The following is a 27,179-nucleotide window of genomic DNA, read 5'->3' on the forward strand; positions in this document are numbered from 1 at the left end:
TGAGAGAATGCCTTTCGTTTCAACTCAGGGGGAAGTGTCATCACAAGAAGCAAGGGACCTGTGGGCCGGCTTTCACCAGCCGAGGTGGAATGATGACTCACTCCGTCCTTCCAAGTGCGACACCAAAAAAGACACGGGTCACACAGGATTGGGTGGGACACACTTTACCCACATAGAAAAGAGAAGGGGGCAGAGGCTGGCCAGCCGTGGGACCTGCCCCATTGGCTGATTCCGGGCGGGGAGTGAGGGGGGCAGAAAGAAAAATTGACAAGTTTGGGGGCAAGAGGGCAGGGCCCTGCTGGCAGCTCTTCTGCCCTTCTGAGGGTTGAGGTGGGAACCGGCTGCTCCAGGATTGATTTGGGGAGTGAGTCCACCTTCCTTGGCAGTGCAAACAGCCAAGCCAACACGTCTGGTCCTGGCTCACGAGCTTCACAGGGGAAAGGGCCGCACTTGGTCCCCTCCTCCTCCCACACAAAGCAAAGCCCATCACAAGACAGTCCCTCCCGGGTGCCCATCACTGGGCTCAGCATGGAGCTCTCTATTTAGCCAGTTATTTATCCACTTGGGTTTTTGGCCAGGTCAACCTTTCTTAACATCTCTCTATCTCTGTATCTATCAGGGTTACTATTTCCCCCTTATGTTTGCCCATGTGCATGTCTCTATACGTGTATGTGTGTGTCTCCCCATATATCTGAGGGTGTGCGTCTCTATCTGTGTGTCTCTCTGTGTGCGTCTGTATCTGTGTATCTCTCCATGTGTCTCTATCTGTGTATCTCTGTGTGTGTGTCTCTATCTGTATATCTGTGTGTGTGCGTCTGTATCTGTGTATCTCTCTGTGTGCGTCTGTATCTGTGTATCTCTCCATGTGTCTCTATCTGTATCTCTGTGTGTGTGTCTCTATCTGTGTATCTCTCTGTGTGTGTCTCTATCTGTATATCTCTGTGTGTGTGTCTCTATCTGCATATCTCTGTGTGTGTCTCTATCTGTGTATCTCTCTGTGTGTGTCTCTATCGGTATTTCTCTGTGTCTTCTAAAAATCCATCCATCCCTTCTCTGTCCTTTTTCTCCCTCCGTCCCCATCCAAGTAGTCTCCTTTTGGTGTGGACACTGCTTTTCGTTGACAGCGGTGGGCCCCTGCAGGGCCTGCTGTGTTTGGACTGACTGACTTCCAGTTTCGTCCATCTCATGCAGTGTTTGGCAGTTCCATCGGTGCTCTTGAGAAATAGGTCCAATTCTGTGGTTGCCATGTAGCCGCGTCTATGCACCCCTCCATCCCCGGGGCCTGTGGGGAGTCCCTGTCCTGCCCCGTGGACAGTGCAGTGACTCCATGGCATGCCGACACTGTGGCTTGCTCCTTGTTCTTACGGTGGACGAGACCAGGCTGATTGTAGGTTTGTGACTTTCATCCAGCCTTGAACATCCCTGGCCCTGGCCTCCTCACACATGTTCTGTTTGCTTCTCCCCGCCACCCTCTGCAGGGCCTCCGATCACACACACGTCCAGCCACTTGACCTTGTCTCACGGATCTCTAGATGTGCTCCTGTATGTTTTCTTCTGGGCACGTTTTCAATGGTTTCTTTGGCTGTATCTTCCAGGTCACCAGCCTTTTCTGCTGCCAGTCTAATCTGCCAGTAATCCTGTGTGTCTGGGTGGACAGGAGAAACAGATCCAGGGAGACCCATCTGTGTACAAGACAGAGCTTTCTAGACAAGAGCAATGGAACATTGCCCAGATAAAGTCCATAAGTCTGATATTAGCCCATATGTCCGATCCCAGTCTATAAAGTCCTCTTTAGACTCACGAAACACATGCATTGACACCAAGTGCAGGAAGATCACAGGCCAGTGGGTGGAAAGTCTTGTGGATCTCAGTGCTGGCGTGGGTCCCCATGCGGCTCCTCCAGCTCCAGGGCTCTAGCATAGCTCCATGGGTCTTGTCAGCAGGAAGATAAAGGAGAGATAGATAGATAGATAGATAGATAGATAGATAGATAGATAGATAGATAGAGAGAGCGCCTGCCTCCAGTGAGCTACTTATCTCAGTGGCACCTATAAATGAGGTCATCAAGCTGTGACCGGATTGACAGGCTAGACTCCACCCCTTCGTGAGTTGACGGGATGATGTCACTGCCACTAATCCTTTCTGACGCCTTTCTCTAGTGCCCTGCAATTTACCCCTCTGGGTTTTACGTTTTCTCTCTCTCTCTTTTCCTTTTGGTTATCTTTTATTCATCTACTTAGAACATTTGATCTTTCCTCTGGCTTCTTAAACATATAGGATGCAGTCCTAATGATGATGGTCAAGGCTGTGTCTTCCTCTTTGACCCCCTCGGAGCGCTCCTGCCGTATCAGTTCTGGCCCGTTTTCGGTTGACCCATACTTCTCTTCCCCACAAGCCATAGTTTCCTGCTTTTTGGCGTGCCTGCTGATTTTAAACACATCCATTTAATTGGGTGTCAGGCATTGTAAATTATACTTTACTGGGTGCTCAATATTTTTGCTACCCTGTAATTAGTCGTGAACTTTCTCCTGACATGCAGCTAAGCTACTTTTAGACACGTGGATCTTCTCAGACCCTGCTTTTGAAGCTTTGTTCTATGGGATCTGAGTGGCATTCAGTCTGGGGGGAAACAGCCCCCTGTGGCACAAACAGTTAGCACTTGACGACCAGCCAGAAGGTTGGTGATTAGAGGCCAGCCAAGTTGCCCTGGGAAGACAGGCCCGGAGCTGAAAGTCCCTATGGAGTCTGAGCCACCCCCCACCCCCCGCCCCCAGTGGACTTCCTAGCAAGTAGCAACAGCAGATGCGTTTCCTCCTGAGGTGAGAACCTGTACATAGTTCCCCGCACAGACCCATGAGTGAAAGGGGGGTGGGGGGCTTCCTCTCAGGTAGGGTTGATGAGGGCCTGGGGAGGGGTTTCCCGAGAGAACAGTGGGCGGTGGCCGGCCCAGAGAAGCAAAGGGCGGGGGCACGCTTGGTCCCCTCCCCAGCTCTGCTCCCGGAGGTTGGAGGCAGACCCCTCCATCCGGTGACAGCCCCGCCCACCCTCCCCCCGTCACAGCTGAGCACCCAGTCTGTCTCTCTGCTCATGTGGTTGGTTCTTTTCAAACTAGCCCGCCTTCCACAAAAGCAGTGACCTGTCATCTGGATGCTACTTTCCCTCCCCTGTCTGCCCCTCGGACCAGGGTTTGGACTTGATGGGAAGGGGTCTCATGAGGGTGTTCCAGGTCCTGGCATCTCTCTCTCTCTCTCTCTTTCTCTCTCTCTCTCTCCAGCTGTCAAACACAAACACACGTGCAAACACAGGGTCTTCGCCTAGCTTATCAGAGCAGCTGTGAGTGACCCCCTCCCCCGTATGACCCTTTCTACCCTCCTCCTGCCTCCCTGCTCCCTCTCCCTCCTCCCCAACTCAGGGATAATCAATGACACCATTTTCACAGGGGAGGGGGGGCAAGAAAGCTGGGACCAATTGGTTTTCACAACCACATAAGCCGGCTTTGAAGGCCATTGGCGTTTGGTTATATTTCTGGGTTCCCTGTTCTGATCCGTGGATCCACATGTCTCTCCTGGCACCAATGTTTGTGATGACCGTAGCTGCAGAGCACATTTTGAAATCAGGGAAGAAGGGGCCCCCCTCCCCCTGCTTCTTTTGTCAGCCGTGTTTTCTTCATCCTGGACTCCCTTCCTTCCCATGTAAAGTTGGGAGTTATTTTTACTCTGAAGAATTTGAAGAATTTCCTTGAAGAATTTTGCCGGGATTTGGATGACGATTGATTGAGTTTTTGTAGTGGTTTTGCTAATGTTGACATTTTCATGATCTTAAGTCTTCTTAACCACGAGCATGGGGCACTTTTCCATTCATGCACGTCTCTTTCGGTTCTGCAAGCCTTTTGCTTCTCCGTGTAGTCCCAGCCCTGAGTATTCTACCTTTGGGCATTATTGTAATGGTCTTTATGCTGATCTACGGCCTGCTGGGGCTCTTGCAGATTTAAAAACCATGGGTTTATCCCCATGTCGTTCCCATGTCACGTAATTTAATGTTTCAGCCGTATTAAGAAGGGTGTGATCATCACCAAAGTCAGTTTTCTTCTCACACTTTTTTAAAATTTAGAGATCATTTTATTGGGGCTCTGACAGCGCTTATGCTGATCCACGCATCCGTTGTATCAGCACATTTGTACATGTGCTGCCATCACCATTTTCTAAATATTTGCCTTCTACTTGAGCCCTTGGGACCAGCTCCTCTTTTTCCCCTCCCTCCCCTGCCCCCTCATGACCCTGTGATAAATGACAAATTATTATTATTTTAATATTTTACACCTACTGATTTCTCCCTACCCCCATGGTTTCTCCCCCACCCCTGCACCCGCCCCCATCACCCCCTCCCTTCCTGAAGCCACTACTGCCATTGCTGTTCCTGAGGGGTTTATCTGACCTGGATTCCGTCTAATCTGTAACAGTGTACATGCTCCAGTCTAGCCCGCGTGAAAGGCAGGGCTAGGGTCATGACAGTGGGTGTGTGTGTGTGCATGTGTTGAGGTGCCCTGGCTGACTCGTCCTTGTTACCCTTCTGTGAGGGGATGTACCATTGTCTACAGAGGGGTTTGGGGGCTCTACCCGACTCCCCCGCCCAGCTTTCTCAACAATATGTTTGGCTTGGTTTTGTGTGCCTGTTACCTGATTCCATCAACACCTCATGACCGCACAGGCTGGTGTCACACTTGCCCCCACCCCAGCCTTCCCTGCCCCACCTCTAGGTAATTATTAATCCATGTACTGTCTCAACAGTTACCTACCCTGGATTTCACACATAGCAGATAAGATAAAACACAAACAACAACAAAAAACCAACACCCAGGACAAAGCAAATCAGGGATGCCTCAATAGAACAGAAATCTGAATAGAGTACCATGGAAAGTGAGTCAGGGAGATCAAGTGATAAGGCGCTGCATTTTAAAGGATCCGCAGCTCCCACCGTCCACATGAAGGTGCTCTCTGTCCAGCAGCCAGGCCTCAGATGGCTTCATCACAGCCTTAACCCATGCGGGGACCCAGGTAAGTGGGACCTGGGCTCCCACTGCCCTCCCCAGCCTGCTGCACATCGAGAGTTCAGAACTAGTGCTCTCACACCATTCCCACCCCTGCCTTTGGATTTTATTAGTTACAGTCCTTGTTCACACCGGCTGCAGTAGCCTTGGTTGTGCCACACTCAGACGGCTGCTGGTTTGAAGACAAGTCTTTCAGACCCCGGAGCTCGTCTTTCCCATTACCGGCCACTGCCTGGTCTCTTTACCACGCTTTCCAGCAGTTTCAAAAAGCTGAGCCTTTGGGTTCTGGGCATCTAGGAACACACCACCTGCACATGAGAGAGTTGTGCATCTTCTTGGACAGTTTGGATGCCTTAAATCTATATTTTTGAAGTCTTCTAGCTCTGGGCGAGACTCCGGGACTTTGAGTGGTGATAAAGGACTCCCCTATCTGTCCCCCTTTCCATTGCTCTCCGTTGGCAGAAAGGCTGGTGGTTGGCTGTGCATGTACGACCTTTTGGAATGTCCCTTCCATTCCCATTTTACTAAGAGAGAGAGAGTGTGTGTGTTTTTAATCAAGAATGAATGTTATTTATCAAAAGCGTCCTATCCATCGATGGATATAATCATCGAAATTTGTGACACAATGGTTTGTTGAGTTCTGTTAGCTAGAGTTGTGTTGACATGCATGCCGTCTGCACCCACAAGAGGTCTTGGTCTGTGATGTTCTGGCCCGGCCCTGTCTTGGCCTGGTTTGGCTGTCTGGGTGGCAGGTGCTTCATGACAGGAGTTTGGCTGCATTGGATCTTTTCCTGCATTCTGGAACCGTTTGCTGGTGCTAACTTGCTCTTCCTTCCATTGAAGATGAGGATGTTGAAGTCCCAGGAGGGCAGGTGGCCCCTCCACAGCCGCTCCGTGAGGCCCATGTCCCTGAGGGTGTCTGAAGTGGGCGCAGGTGAGTGTGTGGGCTGGCCTTGGTGCCTGATGGCCGCTGTCCTCACTAGATGCTGTACAACAAGACCATGCAGGCCCTGGACCAGCTGCTCCAGCAGTTCATCTCAGAGAATGAGACCATGGATGAGATCTACTTCCTCCTGCAGGTGGGGCAGGGCTGACACCGAGGGACCCTGGGTGTCAGGGGTCCCCGGGGGGGGGTTTGCCACATAAAGGAGGTGTCAAGGCCATCGGGGTTTTCCCTCCCCCACGGACCCCGTACTCCCAAGTCCTGGCTCTTTCGCTTATTCTGAAAGGGGGCTCAGGTGGGTATTTCAGAGAGCCAGGCTCCCACGGAGGACAGTGCCGCATGTTGGTCTCACCCTCTGGGCCTTTGCAGGAAATAGAAACCATCCCCTCTAGAAGGGCCCGAGGGTTCTCGGGGGCTTGGGGACACAGCTCTTCAAAGTGTGTGAGCCCTGCTCAGGTGCAGGTACCTCAGCAGGTGGGTACGGGGACCACAAGGTCCAGTTCAGCATACCCTCTCAGTTATAGGCACACCCAGGTGGGTGCCAGGGGCATGTGTGGAGGGCACTTCCTGACCGGCCCTGGAGGTGGGCCAGCTCCCCAACAGTACAGAGTGCTGTGGAGGCTCCTGGCAGTGTAAACACCCAGATGCTGGTCACAAGGTTCAGGCTTAAGTCCCCCAGCAGGCCCCTGGGTGGCAGGGTCTGGGCTTGACCTCTGAAAATACTGGGTGCCCAGCTCTGCTCTGCTAGGTGCAGCCTCCACAGCAAACGAGGGGCTCAGAATCCTTGTGCTGGGCATTCCCGTGCACCCCGCACCACCTGGAGGGGCATCCCCAGGGCTCCTGGGGGCACCGTGTGTGGCTTTCTTGGCTCATGAGGACCCAGGCCCTGCCTGCAGGTGGGCCCCTTCCCGAGAGGAGCCGGGCTGAGGGATGCAGGGGCCCAATAGTGCCAGTGAAAAGCCAAGGCTGGCCGGGCCAGGGCCTGTGCTGGCCACTGCCTGTCCCTGGCAGGCTGAACCTGTGGAACCAGCCTGGGGTGCAGGCTCCGAAAGCTGGGGAAGTTGCTTTCTGGGGATGTGTAACCTGTGGGGTGGGGTTCATAGCCAGAAGGGCACCCCTTCACTGCAATCAGGGGCACACTTGGTGTGTTTTGCTCAGCCCGGGGTCCCTCAGCCTGGGGGCCCACTCACCCACCAGTGTCCAACCCTGCCCGAGCCCCTCCCCCACCACTCAGGGCCAGGCAGGCATTGGTGGCGACAGCCCCGGCCCCTCCCGGCAGCACACGGAATCCTGGCTGCAGTCGGAGCACAGCCACGAGCGGAAGCGGGTGGTCCAGTCCATCTTCCTGATGCTGCAGTACGTCGTGGAGCTGAACTTCACGGTGGGTGCCCGCAGCCCTCGGGGACAGCGGGTGACTGGGGGAAGACTACTCTCTGAGCTGGTATCCCTCTGGCCACGGTCACTGGCTCTCGCAGTGAACAGTCTGGGGTGAGGCCAGTCCTGGGCGGAGGGCGCCGTCCACACAGGGTGGCCGAGGGGGTCCTGAGGAGAAGGTTGCCTCTGAGCAAAGACTTGCTGCAGGAAGGTTGGGTGGGCGGTTCCCAGGTGGAGGGAACCACAGGTGTGAGGCCCCAAAGTGAGCAGGTGCCCGGGCCCCAGGGCCGCAAAGCAGCAGCGGCCGGGACAGCGAGGTGGAGGCCGAGACAGAGCGAGAGGACAGCATGGGAGGAAGGTCAGCTGGTTTTCAGCAGAGGGACAGCGCTTTCTGAGGGAAGCACTGGGGAAGAGCGCTGACGGAGGAAGGGCTGATCCATGGCACCCCCAAACCAAGTCAAGATGGCCTGAGCCAGAACCATAAAGTCTCCATTCGGAAACCAGGGGCTTTTCAAACGCAGCCAGGGGGGCCAGCAGTCACCCCATGTCAGGGGTCAGCATCGCGGAACGGTCGATGTCAACGACGTGCGTCAGTGTTTACGGAGCCCTGGAGGGGCTGTCGGGTGAGCCTTCCTCCGATAACTCCAAAGTTGGCCATTCGAACCCACCAACTGCTCCTCAGGGGAAAGAGAAGGCTGTGTTGCTCCCACCCGAGATTTCCAGCCTTAGATACCCTGGTGGGCGCACCATGAGCCAGAGTCAGCTCCATGGACAGGGAGCTTTGTGTTATTATTTGTTTGTGTGAGGGTGGACGGTGATAAAAATGTAAAACTCAGACCATCAAAGGACACTGGAGGGGAGGTCAGGTTTGAGACCCGGCCAAGGGGAGAGCGTGTGTAACACAGGTAGGGAAAAAAGAAATCACACGCACTGCCAACCAGGCAGCGCTGACCCACAGCGACCTCCTTTGGGTTCCCGAGGCAGGAGTAGGAAGCCCTGTCTCTGTCCCTCAGAGCTGCCGGTGGTTTCAAACTGCCGACCATGTGGATCTCAGCCCAAGGCATAACCACCAGACTGCCAAGGGTGAGGAACTCATTCCTGATCCAGGGGAGGGGAGATGTCATCCACCTGTCCAGCTGTCAGGCTGCCTTAGCCCTGGGCCCCTGATGAAATGGAAGGACGCAAGCAGCATGCTGCTCCTGGGGAGCCAGGGTGAGGGGACTGCCCTTGACCAGGTAAGACCCACGGCCGGACAGGGACAGAGACATCGTGCTCAGTGGAACAGAGGGTTAGCTCAAAGGAGACACCCTCCGGAGACACTGGACACAATCCTGACTGGCCCGGGGCGCGCGCGCGTGCGCGCACACACACACGCACACCCTGGGCGGAGCCAGCAGAGCCAGCCCAGGCTGGACCACCAAGTCCAGCAATCCCCCAGGGGCCCTGGAGGTCAGGTGGTGGACTGGGCACCTGCCTTCACGCCTGACCCATTCCACAGAGAGGGAAGGGCCTCCCTTTGTCAGCTGTGGAGCCAGTCTCAGAGCTGGGCAGGCAGTCGGGGGTGGCGGGAGCAGCAGTAGGGCTGTGGAGGCCAGGCCCCGGGTGCTCAGGGCTGCCCTCCTGCCCTCAGGACTGTGCCACGCCCTCCAGGCTGGGCCGTTATATAGGCCTGCTGACCCTGCTGTGGAGGGACCAGGATGAGTTCATCCAGTCCCACTCCCGGCACTGCGTCTACTTCCTGCTGCAGATACTGCTGCAACAAAGGAGTGAGCTCGGGCGGGGGTGGGAGGGGGCACCATGTCCTGCAGTGGGGACGGGTGGGCCAGTAGGCCTCTTGTTCCCAAAGTCTTTGGTGGACTGGGAGGGGTGGTTCCTGCTGGCCAGGAGGTGGGGTGGTGGGGGCGGTGGTCCCTGCGGGCAACAGCCCCCTTCTCACCCAGAGCCCACTAAAGAGGAGTCCATTTACCTGACTAAGATGCGCAGTTGGGAGAGCAAAGACCACAGGGACTGGGAGCTGCTGCTCTACAACCTGGTGCAGGTGGGTGCTCAGGGCCCCCACGGGCAACTGGGCTGGGCTGAGGCCCCAGCGGGAGCACGGGGGACTGGCTGTGCAGAGCAGGGGGAGAACCCCATGCACTGTGCTCAGAGCCCCCCACCAGGCTCTGTGAACCTCCAGAGTCCTCTCAAGGAAGCCCAGCCAGTGACAATGCCCTTGGTACAGGTAGGCTAGGGGACCCTCCTGGGGTGTCCCATCTGCCACCCTCCTTGCCCCCAGGACTAGGAGCCCAGAGGGTGGCCCTGACTCCAAGCTCCTCCCCTAACTGGCCTGGGGCCCTGGCTGGGACCTGTAAGGTCAGGGTGTGGCAGGAGGAGGTGACATCTGTTTGACACCTGGGTGGGGTACCAGCCTGGGTCCCTGGACACCCCCCTTACCAAAGCAGAGCCCTTGCAGGGCTCCAGTCAGGAGAGGCTAGGGAGCATCCCTTCTGGGAAGGGGAGGGGTGTTCAATGTGTGTGGGGGTGTTGGAGAGGGGGGACGGACCTGATCTCTGGCCTCCTAAGGACAGGTGCTCAGAGAAGGGAGCAGTGTGCAGCCACACTCAGGCTGCTGGGCCCCTGGGCCCGCCCTGGGGCTTTGGGGCTCTGGCTGGGTCTCCAGCTCCCTGCTGTCTGGCTGAGGGGCCCCTGACAGTGCCCCTGTGATGGCCATGTGTGCAGGCTCTGGACAAGAACCTGACGGTGGCCCAGCACACGCAGCTGGTGCTCACCTTCCTGCAAGGCCTGGCCCGTGGCAGCCACCTGTGCTCGGACCTGGCCTCGGAGCTGCTCTACCTCGTCTTCGAGGGGCCCGGCATCAGGAAAGAGCAGGTGGGGCCTGGGGCAGGCGGGCGGTGGCCAAGGGGCCTCAGGCCCGAGGGTGTGCCCAGGCCCACTGCGCTGCCTGCTCCAGGTGCCTGAGATCCTGCACAGCCTGTTCCAGGAGCTGCCAGGCATTGTCTTCCGAGATGTGCAGCTGGCCATGGTCAAGGCTGTGACAACACTGGGGACCCAGCACACTCAGGAGACGGTCGAGGTGGTCCTTGCTCTGAGCCCACCCAATGAGAGGTGGGCCTCCCGTGGACTCCCCACAGAGAACTTGAGAGGGGGCCCGGAGGGCCCCAGCAGGCCCATCGGGGCTGCTCATGCCAGAGGCTGGCCAGGGGCAGTCCCCAGGTCACTGCCCACCAGCTGCCCAGACCCAGGCAGCACCCCAGAGAGGCCGAGTCCCAGATGGGGGAGGGAGTGGGCTTGTTCCGACTGCAGAGCCCCAGACCCTCCACCTGCTCCAGGGGGGCATGCAGGGCCGAGCCTCCCAAACCCCTCTGTTGGCAGCTCTTGGGGGTACTCACTTCCTCCAGCTCCCTGGCAGCCCCTGGGGAGGTGTGCTGGGAGGGCAGAGGCCGGGCACACGGGACATCCCTGTGTGTGACGGTCCCGGCGGCGGCGGACGGCTCTGCAACCCCTAGGCAGACCCTGATCCTGTGGAGGGCCCTGGGTGACAATGCCAGGCTGGCCCGCAAGGTGGTGACTGTGCTGTACATGAAGATGAGCCTGCGGCCGGACAAGGAGCTGGTCAGGCCCAACCAGCAGGCCCAGCTTGTGTCTGTGCTGGTGAGCAGCTGCTCGATCTGTCCCCTGGGGGCCCTTGGGCACCCCGGCCCCTCCCCACCTGACCCTCCTGGAACCTGTCATCAGCCCCACTCAGATGGCCCATGGCAGCCAAAGATGGGAGGGACACATACAGAGCGGTCATTGAGAGCCATGTGGTAGGCACAGGTGGGGGCTGAGCTGGAGCTGGGGAGCTGGGGGCTGGGAGGCTGCGTGCTGGGCCTGGAGGCAAGCAGGGCCTCATGAACCCCCCCCCCCACCAGGCAATGAGGACCATCTACGAGCTCCTGTATACGCCCCCATACAAGCCCACGGTGCGCTGGGCCTTCGCCGGCATCCTCTTGGGCCTGCTCACGGAGCTGCACTACCTGTTTGACCTGGGCTGTGTCCAGGGCATCTCGGTGGCCTGTGAGCCCAGCACCCTGGAACAGCAGCCCCTCAGCCCCTCCAGGTGGGACCTTCTGAGACAACTGAGCTCAGGTGGGATCAGGGCAGTTGGCAACATCAAGGGTGAGGGCCCAGCGGGGGTGGGAGGAGGGGGGAGAGGCTGGCCCTGCCTCCACGCAGGGCTCCAGCCCTTCGCTGCCTGCCCCTGCCCAGGACGTGTCTGGAGGCCCTGAAGGGTCTCTTCTGGACCACCAACTACTGGGAGGTGTTCTCTTACTTGACGCTGGCAGGGGGCTGGGAGCTGTTTGAGCGCCAAGACACCTTCACCGAGGGCGTGACACTCCTGGCCAGGTGAGCTGGGGCTGGGGTGGGGGCCCAGTGCCCCGGGGCCGGCCGAGCCCGAGGGTCAAGCCTGCTGCCCCTGCCACCTCGCGCCCCGCAGGGCCATGGCACAGTACAACTGCGAGATGAGCGCCGTGCTGGGGCAGGTGGTCATCTCCCTGAAGAGCTCCTCGGAGCGGGACAACGTGGTGGCCATCTTCCTCCTGGTCGAGGTCGGTCCCCACCCCCTGCCTTCAGGGCCCCCGAACACCTCCGGGATGCCCAGTGGGGCCCCAGACCTCTCTATTCCCCTGCATCCTTCTTCCTCGGAGGAGGCCCAAGCCCCGGGCAGCGGGTGGTGGTTTGAACTGCGACCCTTACTGTCAGGAGCTGAGCGCTCAACCTCCGTGCCACGGGCCCCTAAGGAAGCAGCCCAGCCAAAACGCCCTCGCCCACCCCACTGGCTGCCCCTGAGGCAGGGCTCACGTGGAGGGCTTCCCAGTGGACGGCCTCATCATCTTCCCACGGGGCAGCCGGTGTGCTCCAACCCTGCCCCTCCGCCTGTCGCCTGGAGGACCTTGTGTCTAGCCCCACGCCCTCCTGCTGGGGTCCAGGCTGCGTTCCTTGGGAGCTAGGGGCGAAGGGTGGGGAGTGGCCCTGCTGGCAGAGGGGCTGACCATGCAGGCCTGCCCAGTTCCTCACCAGCCAGGAGCTCACCCAGTACGTGTCGCACAGGGCCCTGGACAGCTTCCTGAGCCTGGGCCTGCGCAGCCACAGCAGGCTGGTGCAGGCCATGAGCTTGAAGGGCCTGAGCAGCCTCCTGATGCAGCCCAAGAAGGTGGGTGTCCGGCCCCAGGGTGAGGCGCTGGGGGTCCTGCTGGGGGCACGCCCAGCCTAGGGCCAGGTGAGGGTCTTGTCGTCAGGAACCGCCTCTCTGGGCAGTGGGGTGGGGAGGGTGACCCCTGGGTGGCAGTGGCCTGGTCAGGAGGCAGTGTGTCCACAGGTGAGGCTGCTGGAGAGCCGGGCGGCCACCCTGCTGAACAGACTGCAGAAGCCAGACCCCCAGGACCCTCGGGGGCTGATGCAGATCCTGGGCTATGTCCTGCACAGCCTGGGCCCCTACAGGGACAGCGCCTTCAGCCTCAAGATTGCTCAGCACCTGCTCCTCCTGTTTGAGGATGTGAGCACGCAGCCCGGGCCTTGCCATGTGGGGACGGTGTGTGTGGGTGTCTGTGTGTACCCCTGAGGGATGAGGAAGGAGCTGGGCCACATGGGGTACCTGGATAGGGTGTGTGTGAGAGGGGACAGAGGGCAGAGGAGAGGGACCAGGCCACGTGGAGTGGCTCGGTGAGGATGTGTGTATGTTCAGGGGCACTCTAGGGTGAAGGGGAGGGAACTGGTCATGTGGGGAGCTCCAGCAAGGTCCCTCACCCAACCCACCAATCAGGGAAGCTGCTGCTGCAGCTGCTGTTTCACAGGGGTCTTGGGGTCTGTCCGTGGTCAGTGCCCTGGGGTCTGTCCATGGTCAGTGTCCGGGGATCTGTCTGTGGTCAGTGCCCTGGGGTCTGTCCATGGTCAGTGTCCGGGGGTCTGTCCGTGGTCAGCGCTCTAGGGTCCATCCGTGGTCAGCGCCCTGGGGTCTGTCCATGGTCAGTGCCCTGGGTCTGTCCGTGGTCAGTGTTGGGGGGGGTCCGTCCATGGTCAGTGCCCTGGGGTCTGTCCATGGTCAGTGTCCTGGGGTCTGTCCGTGGTCAGTGCTCTAGGGTCCATCCGTGGTCAGCACCCTGGGGTCTGTCCATGATCAGTGCCCTGGGTCTGTCCGTGGTCAGTGTCGGGGGGGGGGTCCGTCCATGGTCAGTGCCCTGGGGTCTGTCCGTGGCCAGCGTCGGGGCAACGTCCATGGTCAGGGCCCTGGGTTCTGTCTGTGGCCAGTGTCGGGCATCTGTCTGTGGTCTGTGCCCTGGGTTCTGTCTGTGGCCAGTGTCGGGCATCCATCTGTGGTCAGTGCCCTGGGGTCTGTCCGTGGTCAGTGTTGGGGCCCCGTCCGTGATCAGGGCCCTGGGCCGGTTGGAATGTGAGAAGACAGGGTTCTAGGAAGGAAGGACACCTGCTGCCCCTGCCAGACAACGGCTGTACCCCAGGAAGGAAGGGGGACCCCCATGGGCTCCCCTGGCCTGCTCATCAATGCCCTTTTATTCTTTTGCATTTGTGGGCCACACACTGAGCTGGTAGCTGCTAGGTCAGCGGTTTGAGGCCACCAGACCCCCTCCGGAGGAAAAGGAGGCTTCACGCTCCCATCGAGCACGGCCATCTCTGATGCCGCAGGGGCAGCTCCACCGTGTCCTGCAGGGTCCCCACGAGCCACACTCCACCCGGTGGCAGTGAGCTTGGTTTTCTGGATGCTCTTAGTGCATTTGGTTAGACCAGGCCCTAGGCTGCCTTGTCAGGCCCAGGCAGGGAGAGAAAGTGGTCAGACAGGGGGCACGTGGAACTGGGGCGATGGGAGGGAGAGCCCCAATGCAATGTTTGTTGTGTGTATGTGAATGGGGTGTGGGGGCAACAAGGGAAAGTGGATTGAAGGACGCAGGTCCTAAGGCAGGGAGACTCGTTTTCAGGGACCTTAAAACCCCCCTAAACTCACTGCTGCTGAGCTGAAGCCGACCTGCGGTGACCCTATCCGACAGGGCAGAGCTGCCCCTGTATCTTCGCTCTTCAGAGAATAACCCCATCTGTCTCCTGTGAAGTGGCTGGTGGTTTCTGATCGCTGCCCTCACGGCTAAGCACTTCACACGGAGGCCTTCGATGGGGGCTGGGTGCAGTGAGGGGGTGTGGGGGATGGATCTTTCTGGCATGCCAGTGCAGGGGTCAAGGGTGAGCTATTCCTGATGGAGCAGAGAGGTGCTGGGGACTGCAGGGTGATCTGTTCCGGGGTGCTGGCTGCGAACTGAGAGGAGGGGCCTGATGGAGCCCCCTGTTCTAGAGGCTGCCTTCCTCCCACACCTAAGGTCGCAGAGGGTGACAACCTGGCCCAGGCTCTACCAGAAAGGGCCTGGGTGTGGACCCGGAGGAGCGCTTCAGGGAGGATGGTGGGGGAGACGGAGGGGGTGCGTCGAGCGGCTGTGTGTGGTGTGTCTGGGAGCTGTGGTGGGGGGGGGTGCTCAGCAGGACGGGGAGGAGGTGACGGGCTATGTGTGGTGTCTGGCGGCCTTGGCAGGACAGGGCAGAGGTGCGGGAGGGAGCCATTCTGCTGTTTGGAGACATCATCTACAGCCGCAGCAGGAAGCACTGTGAACTGTTCAAAAGCATCACCTTCCAGGCTCTGGTGCCCCTGCTCTTCCACCTGGCTGACCCGTGCCCCCGGGTGGTGGCGGTGAGTGACCCCGGGCATCTGCAGCCGCTGTGGGGACCCAGGTCCTCTTCTCGGGACTGTGGGTGCTACAGAGAGGAGAGAGTGGATGCTGTCAGCTTTGCACCCCACACCCCAGTGCCCCCACCTGCTAAGTCCTGGGGAGGGGGCCACCTCCAGGCCTGGTCTGGACAGTGACTGTAGGCGGCACAGCCCCCAGGGCCCAGGGAGGTCTCAAGGGAGCCTCTGGAGCAGACGTCCTCAAACTATGGCCCGCGAGCCACGTGGCCCACCGAGGACATTCATCCGGCCGGCCGGGTGTTTCTGCCCCCTTTGTTTTTTACTTCAAAATAAGATATGGGCAGTGTGCATAGGAATTTGTTCATATATATATATATTTTAAACTATAGTCCGGCCCTCCAACGGGTCTGAGGGACAGTGAATTGGCCCCCTGTTTAAAAAGGTTGAGGACTCCTGCTTTGGGGTCTCAGAGCCAATCACCCCTGTGCTCAGGAGGGGAGAATCTGCAGCTGGACCTCCTTCCTCAGGGGTCCTGCAGACCCAGTGGGACCCCCACTGTCCTGGGAAAGGGCTTCCTGTCCCCAAGGGTCCTCTGTCTTGGTACCCCCCTTCCTGAATACCCACAGGCCCAGTGGGATCCCTCATGGGGCTGGGGGCCAGATGTCTGTGTGTGTAGGGGCCATGTGGGACCCCTGGTTCCCCTCTTGCCCCTCTGTGCTGGCAGAAGGCCAAGTTCACATTCCTGCGCTGCGCCATCCTGCTGCACTGGGAGTTCCGGAAGGAGCTCTTCTGCACGCTGGCCTGGGGCCATGGCAAGGGGGCCCAGAATGACGTGTTCATCTACATGGTGAGGCCTGCGCTGTGGCCCACATGCTAGGGGAGCAGCACCCCCTGCCATGCTGCGACCCGGGGACACCCCCACCTCCATGGGATCCATTTCTGGACCCTCTGGGGCCACCCTCTCCTGGGGCCCCACTCACTCCTCTTTCAGAAGCTGAAACTTCCGGAGGAAAGGCAGCTGGTCAGGCTTTGGCTGGTGCCCCTCCCAGGAATTCCTTGTCCTCATGTCTGCCAGCACTCCTTGTCCTGGTCCTGCTTTGCGGGGGTACCATGGGGGCGGCCCTGGGTCATCTGGGTCCTGCTGGGCCTGTTGTGTTCCCTTGAGGTAGATGGGAGGAGCCTGTGAGTGCAGTGGACCTGGGCCTCTGCTATGGGGGCGGGGAGCAGGGCCGTGGTGTCAGGTCGTGCTGACCACAGACGCTGCCTTCTCCCTGCCCTACCCAGATGGAGAGCAATTTCGGCAACTTCAACCAGTTCCTCACACAGGCCTTCCAGTACCTGGGCAGCCCCCACCAGAACCTGAAACGGGCGGCCATGAAGTTCATTGGTAGGCTGCCTCACTGCCCAGCTCTGAGCCCCAGTCCCCGACCCTGGGTCTGCTCTGGGGTGCCACTGGCTGCAGGCTACAGGGGCACGAAGGCGGAACAGCCAGGCCTCTAGCCTGCCCTGTTCCCCACCTGTGCCCGCCTCCTCACCAGCAGTCCCTGCAGAACCCTGCCCATCATCCTTCATCCGGTCCTAGAATCCCCAGTAGCCTTTTCTCCCAGTGCCACCATGCCCCCAGTTTCTCAGCCCCTGGCTCCCCAGGGGTCCTGGGCCCTAATTCCCCTCCCAACTGCCCAGAAGGGTTAATGAGAGATTACTTCACTGAACTCTGCTTCTACTTGAAGAGGGAGGACCTCAGCTTCATCCGGAAATGTAAGTGCAGGGGCGGGGGGGTCTCTGCAAAGGGTGGCCAGGCAGAGCTGCCCCCATGCACCCCTCACAGCAGGGCCCTGGGGAGGTCTCCTCACCAACACTACCCCACACGAGAGAAGGAGCTGGAACTCACACATGCAGGACCCCTGCCCCTGCCCTGACCCCTTGCCCAGACCCATCTCGGCTGCAGGCCCCGCGCCCCCCACCCTGCGCCAGGACCCCATCTCGGCTGCAGGCCCCCTTGCCCCACCCCCACAGGCCTGACAACACTGAATGAGGATGAGGACAGCTGCAGTCGCAGGTTCTACCATAACTTGTCAGAGGGCCTCCAGATGCTAGCCCAGTATGTGGTCTGAGCTCAGCCCGTGACCTGAGCCAGCCCGCGTCCTGAGTCTGTGACCCCGGCCTATGACCTTGGCCAGCCCATGACCCAAGCCATCCGTGACCTGAGCCAGCCCGTGTCCTGAGTCTGTGACCCCAGCCTATGACCTTGGCCAGTCCATGACCCAAGCCATCCGTGACCTGAGCCAGCCCACGGCCCAAGCTGGCCACAGCTCCCACTGCAATTGTTTGATTATTAAACGTTGGCTGCTTTCCAGTGGCTCCTTGACCTCCTGGCTGTGCCCACTGCTCCATGTGCCCCCTGACACGGGTCCTTGGGAGCATTCACTGGGGGCAGTGTAGCATCCTGGGGGCCGGGTCTGACTACCCCAGCCCAGTGCACAGCCCCTGTCCTGGCCCCCTCACCCCAAACCCGCCCTCTGCCATCCAACGATTCCGACTCTCAGCCACCCTTTGCAGAGATGCTGAGACTGTGACTCTCTGGGAGCAGACAGGCCCCTCTTGCTCATGAGAGCAGCTAATGGGTTTGAACCGCCAACCTTGCAGTCAGCTGCCCGATGTCTAGCCCACTGCGGCATTCAAACCCCCCAGCCATGACCCCAGCCCTCAGTAATGGACCATCCTCCTCCTCGTCCCCGTTTCACCTCTCTCCTCCTTGCCCCCGCCAGACTGGCTCCTTGGCGCCCCTTCCTTGCTGAGGCCCGGGGAGTCCCGTCACTGCCTGTGCCCACCAGCCTGCCCCTTTGCGGTCCACATTCCCAGGCAGACACCCTTCACTTCCCAGGGGTTTCCTTCCCCCTGGAGCTCTGCGAGGAGGAGGTTAATGCCCGGGGGTGCTGCAGGGTGGCTGCTACCCCCAGGTTCCCCAGGCACATGCCAGGCAGGGTTCGGGCCTCAGAAGAGAGGGGGTGGGGTGGAGGCTAAAACTCAGTGCAGGTGGGATGGGGACGCCCAGGCGGAAGGTGCCAGCCCTGACGCAGAAGCTGACACCAAGGTCCGGGGGCTCGGCAGGGAAAGCTGTGAAACCGGCCAGGCCCAGAGGGTCCTTCTCAGGCGGAAGCTGGCCCCCTGGCGCCCGACCCCACCCCTGTTCCCTGGAACTTTCCAGCAGGCTGAGGGCCCCGGCCTGAGCTTGTCTCCAAATCCACGGACAGATCGGACAGGAGGCTTGTGTCCCCTCACTCACACTCGCTCGCTCGCTCATGGCTTTGCCCGCCAGACCCTTGGGAGGCCCGTCCTGCCTGCCTGCAGTGGCAGCGGAGCCCCTGGGTCACGCCTGGGAGGCACAGGCCCTCTCAGGTCTGACTCTGCAAATACACGAACACACCAGAGATGGCTGGTGGGGAGACCGTCCCTCTCTCTGCAGGCTCCCTGCCTGGGGAACTGTGGTAGGGGCGCAATCGTGTTGTAACTCCGGGGAGAAAGACCCCGCCTTGAAATCTAATCCACGGAGACCCTTTATGGAGGCCTGGACAGGATAGACAAATAGAGGCAGAGTCGGCTCATCTGGATGAGGGCACCAGGGCTTCATGGGGTCCAGGGGCCACAGTCAAGAGGCTGCTGAAATGGGGGGCGTGGGATATAGGCACCTGTCCCAGAGTCACGAGTCAGCCGGCCATGACACAGAGGCAGCGGAAGGGGCCGTAGAGGGGTCACGTGTATAACTGCAGGTAGAAAAGCTTAAGGGGTCGGGTCGGGGGCATCCAAGCAAGGCAGTCAGGCCGCTGGGCTCCATCCCGGGCAAGCCCAGGCCAGTTCCTGAGACAAGGCTGCACCTGCCTGGGCCAGGCCAGGGCATCACCGCAGCCCACAGCGTTCTGTGCTGCCTGGTACCAGCCAGAAGGAACTCAGTGGAGGCTGAGTCTATGGAAGCCCAACCAGGACGTAAGGCGCCCACAGAGCCCTTGCACACACCTCTGCCAGTGGCTGTCACCCCAGCTGCGTTTGTCATGTGGGCCCAGCATGGGCCCGGCTTGGAAACAAAAGCTTGGAGCCCACCGATGTGGCCGCCGGCTTCCTTAACGACTGCCCTGTTGGAGACCCTCTGCTCTGTGGGGTCTTCGTGGAGCTGAAGGAAGGCAGGAGCTTGTGCTAGATCTTGGTTGCGTCGGCGAGGCAGCGTTGGTGTAAGGGGTGTCTGAGTTCTTGACACCTGAGAGTCTGAACAGGCAACGGAGAGCAGCAGAGATGGGGGAGAGGGAGACACGCCGCGTGGAGACCACCCAGGAGCTCGGGAGAGACAAGGACCTCCCTCGTCCCCCAGAGCTGGCACCCAGACGGCACCCAGCCTCCCAGACTGGGAGGAGATGGACGGCTCTGTGCCAAAGCCGCCCACTGGTTCTATTTCTGTGTTGGCAGCACCAGACGACCAAGATAGAATTTGGCACGGCAAGTGTGGGGTGCAGCTGGAAGCAACTCTAGAACTGGGTGACAGGTAGAGGACAGGAGAGGTTTGTTAGGCGCCTGCCTTTGGTTGCGTTCTCTAGGGACACAAAACCAGTGACATCTCTGCGGAGAGAAGAGAAGCGTGTCTCTAGAAAACGGCTCACATGGGTGGAGGAGAAGGTAAGTCCAATCCGAGTCCAGGCAGGCCAGACGCTGGGCTGGAGGTTGCCTGGGGCATGTACATCACAGGCTAGTGGCCACGAAGCAGGATGAATCCACGGTCAGAAGGTGGGGGGTGGGGTGACCAGAGAGGTGAATGAAGCCCAGGTCACTAGGTCAGAGAGCAGGCCACCGATGGCTCCCAGGACTGGCAGGAAAAGTGGCAGGCCATTGGCTGGAGTCCGACGAACCAGTGGTAGAGGAGCCGGATGCAGGATCCAGACCCAGCAAAACACGAGCAAGCTTTCCTGCAGCATCCACTACTATAGGAAGCAGGCGACGCCGCTGAGAGATGCCCTCTCACTTGCAGGTGGGCTGTGGCCTGAGTAAGCGGGTGCATTCCACCCTAATCTTCTTACAACAGATGGGCTACTCAGTGGAGTTGGTAACACTGTGTTGTCACATCGTGGGGGATCACTAGGTCTTAACTGCCAAACGTCTGGGAGTCCTGGCCCAACTGAGTTAACACAGAACACAACCGTCACGGTCCACCCCTTGTCACTTGGCACCTGTGCCCATCTCCTTAAACCCCACGTAGTCTCAATCATCATTATAATGACAGAGATGCCATTCTTACACCTCATGTGACACAACTGACATCCATGGAACTAAAAATGCACCAACCCCATTTGTTCGCTGCTGTTGAGTCAATGCAGACTCGAAGCGACTGCCTGCGGATTTCTGTTCACGGCCTAGAAAGTTCAGTCTTTCTCCCACTGGTGGTTTCACCCTGCCGACCATCCGGATTGCAACCCAACTCATAACCCCTACACCACCCGAGCTCCCCAACCCCATTACAGCTTACACACTTAAAGAACCAAACACCTCTGAAGCCTCCATCCAAGGAAGCAACAGTCCTGACAGCCAGAGAGCTCGTTTCTGGAACTGAATCTTGTGGTTCTAGGTTCCCTTTGCTCTCCGCCAGCACCTTGGCCGGCTGACCCAAACCTTCCTTCCTGAAGAGTCTGGGCCGGGAGTCATGACGGACCATTGATTTTAACCCCAGGGCATGCTGGTGCTGAAAGGCCTTCCAAAGAATCTCTGGGATTCCAAACACACTTTTCTCCACCTCCTTATGTATGTAATATCAATCCTGGCATTCGTGTGGATCAGAACCAGTGCCCAGCCATCCCCCCAAAGTCTGGTGAGCCCCTTTCCCCAGTGAACAGTAGTGCCTGTTAAAGGCCGTCCATGCCTTTGGGGAAGGCCAGAGCAAGAGCAAGCAGATTCAGCACAGGAGCCGGAAAAGCAGCAAGGGCACAAGAGAGGTGCTGGGCGTGTGAGGGGCACAAGCGCAGAGAGCCAAGGAGGGGCACGGTCCTTCCTCCAGAGCTAGCCAGCCCTTCCCTGGAGCCAGCATCCTGGATTCAGAGCCCCTGGTCTCACGCACCCTTGCCAGTCTTTCTGGGCCGGCACGTCAGAGTCATGAGACATTCACCTCCCAGTGTTTGTCTCCCCCTGAATCCTTTAGCTCACGGAGACCCACATGCTTGTCAGACCCCTTTGTGCATGGGAGGGAGGGGGAGGATACAGCAGGGAAAGTTACAGGATAAATAAAATAAATAGACTAGGAGGGGACTAACTATACAAGGGCAACCTTGGCCTGTATAAAGCACGCGGCTTGTCCCCAGGAGGAAGCCAGCAGGCGTCTGCAGCGGGAAGGGACGTGCCCGCAGAGGCCGAGTGGATGCGGCTGAGCGTGGTGACCCCGCCTGGTGCTGTGGGCACGGTGGGCATTGCTGTTGCCAGGTGCTGGCTCATAGCGACCCGAGTGCCAGCAGCGCACCTCCTGCGTCCTGAGCCAGCCGCACGGTGGTTCTCGGTTGGGACTCGTCTCACGGAGGGTTGTCCTCGCTGCCCAGGGGGCATGACGGTCAGGCCCAGGAATTTTCTGGGGGCAGCAGCAAAGAGTGATGTGGGGACACGGAGCCCTGGGCAGTGGCCACTGTGGAGGACAAGCTGACCATCCCTGTCCAGGCCAGAGCAACAGTGCCACACTGTACCTGTGGGTGTGTGAGCAGGAAGAACGGGTGCGGGTGGTGTGTGTGTGTGTGTGTGTGTGTGTGTGTGTAGGGGGAGGTGGAGAGCTGCTGGCATTGCTGACTCAGGGACAGCCTGGGGTCTGAGAGGGTCCTATGAGGATTTGGGGAGGTGGGGAACTAGGGCATCACCAGGGCACCATTCAGCCACTGCCTCATGATCTTGCCACACCCTTACCTGCCCACATCACTAGGGGTGGTCAGTTTCCTGCTTCAGGACCTGTGTCCCCCCATACCTGGAGTGCCTGGCCTAGCCCAGGATGTGCCGGGAGGTGTCGGGTGCCAGCTGGGCTCCCCTGGCCTGCAGTTTTAGGGGCTGGGCCTTGTTAGGAGCCCCTCCTAGTGTAAGAGCAACCTCCCCTGTGCCTGCCCATCTTGGGCACCCCAGTGAGGTCCCTTGGAGGGGCTGGTCTAGTGGCCCTCTGTGGCCTCCTCCTTAAGGAGGTGTCCTGGCTCCCACAGGAGCTAGAGGGATGAGAGGGTGGGGCACGGGGGCCGATGGAGAGCAGTGGAGGGTCCCCACTCTCCCAGGTCCTGAGCATGAGAGATTCCGGGAGCACCCCCCGCAGCCTGCCTCCCCAGGGACTCCAGCAGTGGTGGTGGTGGCATTGACGGAAGGAGCCGCTCCCTTCCCGGAGCCATATGGTGCTCCCACAGAACCATATGGAGCCCAGCAGCACTCTGCCGCCTCCAGGGACAGCCAGGCCCCCGGGAGCCCCAGTGGGAGCTTCTGCTCTGCCGGGGGGCCCAGGGCTTGGGGTGCAGGGTGAGGGCCTCAGGCGCCCCTCTGAGTTCTGGGGCGGGGGGGGCGGTCTGAGGGTGACTGTTTCCATTTTCTGTCCAGTGGAATGTGTCCAGAAGTTTCTAGACTGTGGGGCTAGCTCTCTGGGGCTGCGCACTGGGGCCCGATGCTCTCCCTGCCGGGGCATCTGGGGTGAGCCTCCGCCCTCCCTGGGAGAAGGTTCTGGAGCCCCGGCTGACGAAGGAAGCCTGGCTCTGCTGGCTTCCGGCTCGGCAAGGCCTTATTTGGCAGTGTTTCCGCCGAGCGGGCGTTGACTGGCACGCTCAGCTACTGAGGGCTGTGTGCTCCCCTCCTGGTTATTTTTAGGCCTGAAGAACACCCCGGGAGCCCGCCCGCCGCCCCAGCGGGCCGGAAGGAGCACAGGAAGCGCCCCTGTGCCGCACGCCAGTGGGGGGCCTCGCCCAGGCCAAGGGTGGTCTGAGGGGGGATGGGGATGGGGTCGCCCCTCCCCAGGGTCTCACCCCCTTGTAGACCCCTGCTGAGACAGCCTGGGTGGGGGCTGGGGTGCATGGAGCAGGCCCTGCAGGTGGGGTCTCAGGTCCCTGGAGTGGACAACAGAGCCCCTGGGTCATCCCAACTTCGGCTGCATGGGGAGGGCCCCTCATGCCAGTGACCCAGAACCCAGGTGCTTCTGCGAGAGGAAGTTCCGGGCAGAGGCTGTCTGTTGGAGAGGGCCGAGCGGGGATCTCTGGCCCAGCGAGCACCAGCTGGCCAGTCCCCTGGGGGAACTCCAGTCCCCGTGGAGGGGTCTCCAGAGACCCCAAGAGGTCCTGCGTGTCCCAGCTCAGGAGAAGAGGATAGTGGGGTGGGTAGAGCAGGGCTAGGAGGGACATTCTTGGTCGGCGGAAAGTTCTGGAACAAGTCTGGTAACATCAAGCCCATTCTTCTCCGGAGCAAAGCTGCTGTGGGGAGTGGGCCTGTGGAGGCAGAGGGCAGGCTCAGCAGGAGTCTCTGGGGGGAGCAGGGAGCTGTTTTCTGCAGCAGGAGGCACTCAGATGAGACTCCAGGAGGCACTTCCTGGCTCCAAGTGTGCTTGTCCCTGGATCTGGGGCTGAGAGATAGGGAAAGGAAGAGGCTGTGGGGCCCTTGAGCCAGCACCTCCCCATGTCTGAGTTGGTGACCGAAGGCGGCGGGGCAGGTGGGGACCCATGAAGAGCTGCTCCCTCCAGATCCCGGGATGTGGGTGCAGAGGAGCCACACCAGTCCTTCCATCCTCCCGGAGTCAGGCTGGGCTGTCCAGAGAGACAAAACATAAGAAATAACTCTGTATCAAGCATAATTTTCTATCAAGAAGGAGCCCCAGCCCAGCCCAGCCCAGCCCAGCCCAGCCCAGCGTAAGCCCATGGACCTGAGGTTGGCCGGAGGTCTCTCCAGCCTCACGCAGCTGCAGGCCGGCCAGCCAGAAAGGTTCAGGGGGAAGCAGGGAGGTCCCAGGCTGGCAGGTGCAGAGCCACTGGGATCCGAGGGAACATGGCGGTGTCCTGATGGCCCCAGGTTGGCTCCCAGGGTGAGTGGCCCACGTGGGGCCATCCCTGACAGCAGACAGAGAGTCCAGCAGGGCTGGAGGGCGGAAGGGCAGAGGGAGGAGAGGTCCCCAGAGTCTTGTCAAAAGGCCTCACCCCCAGGGAGGGGTCATCAGGCTGTGACCTGACTTGATAGGTTGAACTCCACCCCTACTTTTTCACTGAGGTACGGACATAGGTCCTAACCAACCCCCTTCCCACCCTCCATGCCTCGTGTCCATCCGTCCTTCCTTTTGTCCTCAGCCTCCTTCTCTGTGTTTTCTTCCCTCCTGGCAACTCCCAGGTGTCCCCAGACTGGGGAAGCAGGGAGATAAGGTGGCCTGAGGACAGCCCGTCTCCACCCCCATGGCCGCCAGCACCAGCAGCTGAGATCATGGTGGCTGCAGGCTTACACGTCACTGGCACCAGTATCGTGGTCCCCACTGCTATTGCTGCCATCACCACCCATGCCGAGATCTCGGCTACACCACCACCCACTGCCACCCAGGGCACCCACCGCCTCTGGTGTCCCTACTGGTCACGGTGGCATCTCCACCCACCCTGCACCTTGGAGGAGGGTGGTACCGACCATGACTGGTGGAGGTGTCCTTGCTTGGCTTCACTGCAGTCGGGTCACCAAGGAGGACGAGTCCAGGAAGGCCAAGACCACCGAGGGTCACCCGTTAGATGGCTGGACTCTGGTAGACAGAAGGGCACAGGAAGGCTGATGACTCCGGATGATCTTGGGGGCTGTTCCCCCAAAGTTGGAACAGGCTAACTGGGCTCCAGGGACAGACTGGGCAGCATCACGTGGTCACGTAGACCCTCAGGACCCACGTGCGCAGACGGGACCTCAGTCGAACTTTGTCAGCACACTGAGAGCCTCCCTGGGGACAGCAGGGACCCCAGGGCAGAGGCAAGTCCTACTTATATTTCAGGGAATCCCGGAGCCAGAGAGTTATGAAGAATGTGTGGGGGCACCTCACAGGCGGGGGGCGGGGACTTCCTGTGCTGACAGCCAGAGAGCAGATGGGACTCTGGGATGAGTCACAGTGCCAGCCGTTCACGGGGAGGGGACAGCTGTGCGCCTGGGGGCTGGGCCGGAAGTGGAGACAGGCCTCCTCCAAAGGAGGCAGAGCCGTCTGGAGGAAGGGAGAGGGGAGAAAACAGGCCATGAACACGTGCTGGGCCCTGCTCACCCTGAGCCCTGGCCCTGGTCACACGCTGGCCTGCTCACCCCAAGGCTGGCTTTCCCCAGAGGAAGGTGTGGCCTGAGCCCGCTTCCATAGAGATGGACAGCCTCTGTAACCCCGAGAGCAGTCCTGCTTGGTCCTGCAGGCTCTCCAGAGCTGGAATCTACTGGACAGCAGGGAGCTGTCATCGTCTCTAATATGCTGCACCTTCCATTGCAGTGGATGGCACGGGCTTGATTAGAGACTTGTGAAAGCCAGTGTCTCAGGCTGACTTCTCTGGAGAGGAAAGACCAGCGATGCTCACACACACACACACACACACACACACAGAGGTTTTCTCCAGCAAACACTCGCATGGCTGCAGAAGCTGGTGAGTCTGCAGGTCAGACATCAGGCCACCGGCCTTTTCTGTGGGATGTGGGGAGATCAGCATGCAATCCGGCAGGCCATTGACTTAAGTCCCCCAAACTAGAGTTCTGATGATGAACTCACCCCAGAAGAATTTACTTGAGAGGACGGCACTGAAGCCACAGCTCAGGGAGAGGGGCATGTCTGATCAGAGTACACGGGAGCAAATGAAGGGAGAGGAAGAGAGAGTGGAGCACATCCTGGCCCACCAAGCCTGGAGGACGATATCCTCGCTCTGAACAGCCAATGAACAGAGTGGACAATATGGCTGATCCCTTGATGTCCCTTAGGCCCAGGGCCCTAAGAGAGACAACACTGGAGACTCAGGGCCTGGACTGGCCCAGTCTGACCCTGTGACACGGAGGCAAACCACTAAAAGCGTGCAGCAGAGAAACTGTAGGAACAGAGCAGGGAGCCCCCCAGGGAGTACAAAGGACAGACTCTGGGGCCAAAGCATGGTACCCCATCAGACGTGACTGAAGGACACACCTAGAGATAAAAAATCAGACCTTGATCTATTTACAGGTTTTTCTGTCTTTTAAAAATTTTTTCTTTTAATTAATTTATTCTTCTATGGGTAATTGGTTTCCTTTTTTGTTGTCATTGTTGTCTTCTCACTCATCACCTATCTTGCTATGACTTGATTTTTGGTGCATATTATCATCTTTACAGATCTATCTAGGTAAGATAGACTGGATGAATAGTCTGGAGGAGAAAACAACAGGACCAATGGTTCTGGGGGAACCCGAGAGAGGGGAATGAGGGGTTAAGGAGGTGGTGCTGACCAACCCAGGGACAGGGGAGAAATGCGTGATCCAAAATCAGTAGCAAGGAGGGTGTGAGAGGCCTGGTAGGGATTCAGTAAGGGCAAGGCAACCGAGAGAAATTACTGAAGTCCAAATGAAGGCTGAGCATGATAGTGGGACAAGAGGAAAGTAAAAGGAAATAAGTGACAAAGGGTATTTATAAAGGTCTAAAGACTGGAATGTATATATGGGGAAACAGATATGTATATATGTATATATGGGGAAACAGATCTATGTGCATATATTCATAGGTTTAGTATTAAGGCAGCCGATGGACATTGGGCCTCCACTCAAGCACTTACTCAATGCAAGAACACGTTGTTCTATTAAATTGACATTCCAGGATGCACACCTTCCCATCATGATTGCTGAAGAAAAATGTGTACATAAGCAAATGTGGTGAAGAAAGCTGACAGTGCCCGGCTATCAAAAGATATAGTGTCTGGGGTCTTAAAGGCTTGAAGAAAAACAAGTGGCCATCTAGTTGAGAAGCATCAAAGCCCACATGGAGGAAGCACACCAGCCTGTCTAACCACAAGGTGCAGAAGGGACCAGTCATCAGACATCAAAGAACTATAAATCATATCAATGGGTGCCCACCTCCCTGATACGATCAATGAAGACAAACGTGTGCATAA

The 27,179-nt window shown here is 59.0% G+C and overlaps 1 protein-coding gene across 1 annotated transcript in view; it reads left to right on the forward strand.

Moving 5' to 3' along the window:
- Positions 1-17,201, forward strand: part of LOC142448570 (maestro heat-like repeat family member 5) — a 29,008-nt gene extending 11,807 nt beyond the window's left edge. Inside the window, exons 11-27 of the mRNA XM_075550526.1 lie at positions 6,031-6,126; positions 7,225-7,371; positions 8,995-9,130; positions 9,305-9,402; positions 10,083-10,232; positions 10,315-10,469; positions 10,871-11,015; positions 11,276-11,463; positions 11,613-11,750; positions 11,842-11,953; positions 12,415-12,558; positions 12,724-12,900; positions 14,935-15,090; positions 15,812-15,934; positions 16,372-16,474; positions 16,735-16,845; positions 17,104-17,201. Coding sequence (XP_075406641.1) covers positions 6,031-6,126; positions 7,225-7,371; positions 8,995-9,130; positions 9,305-9,402; positions 10,083-10,232; positions 10,315-10,469; positions 10,871-11,015; positions 11,276-11,463; positions 11,613-11,750; positions 11,842-11,953; positions 12,415-12,558; positions 12,724-12,900; positions 14,935-15,090; positions 15,812-15,934; positions 16,372-16,474; positions 16,735-16,845; positions 17,104-17,201 — 2,277 coding nt within the window. The remainder of the gene's footprint in view (positions 1-6,030; positions 6,127-7,224; positions 7,372-8,994; positions 9,131-9,304; positions 9,403-10,082; positions 10,233-10,314; positions 10,470-10,870; positions 11,016-11,275; positions 11,464-11,612; positions 11,751-11,841; positions 11,954-12,414; positions 12,559-12,723; positions 12,901-14,934; positions 15,091-15,811; positions 15,935-16,371; positions 16,475-16,734; positions 16,846-17,103) is intronic.
- Positions 17,202-27,179: the final 9,978 nt, after the last annotated feature.

Source organism: Tenrec ecaudatus, chromosome 5 (genome assembly GCF_050624435.1).
Source record: "Tenrec ecaudatus isolate mTenEca1 chromosome 5, mTenEca1.hap1, whole genome shotgun sequence".
In the NCBI taxonomy this organism is placed as follows: domain Eukaryota; kingdom Metazoa; phylum Chordata; class Mammalia; order Afrosoricida; family Tenrecidae; genus Tenrec; species Tenrec ecaudatus.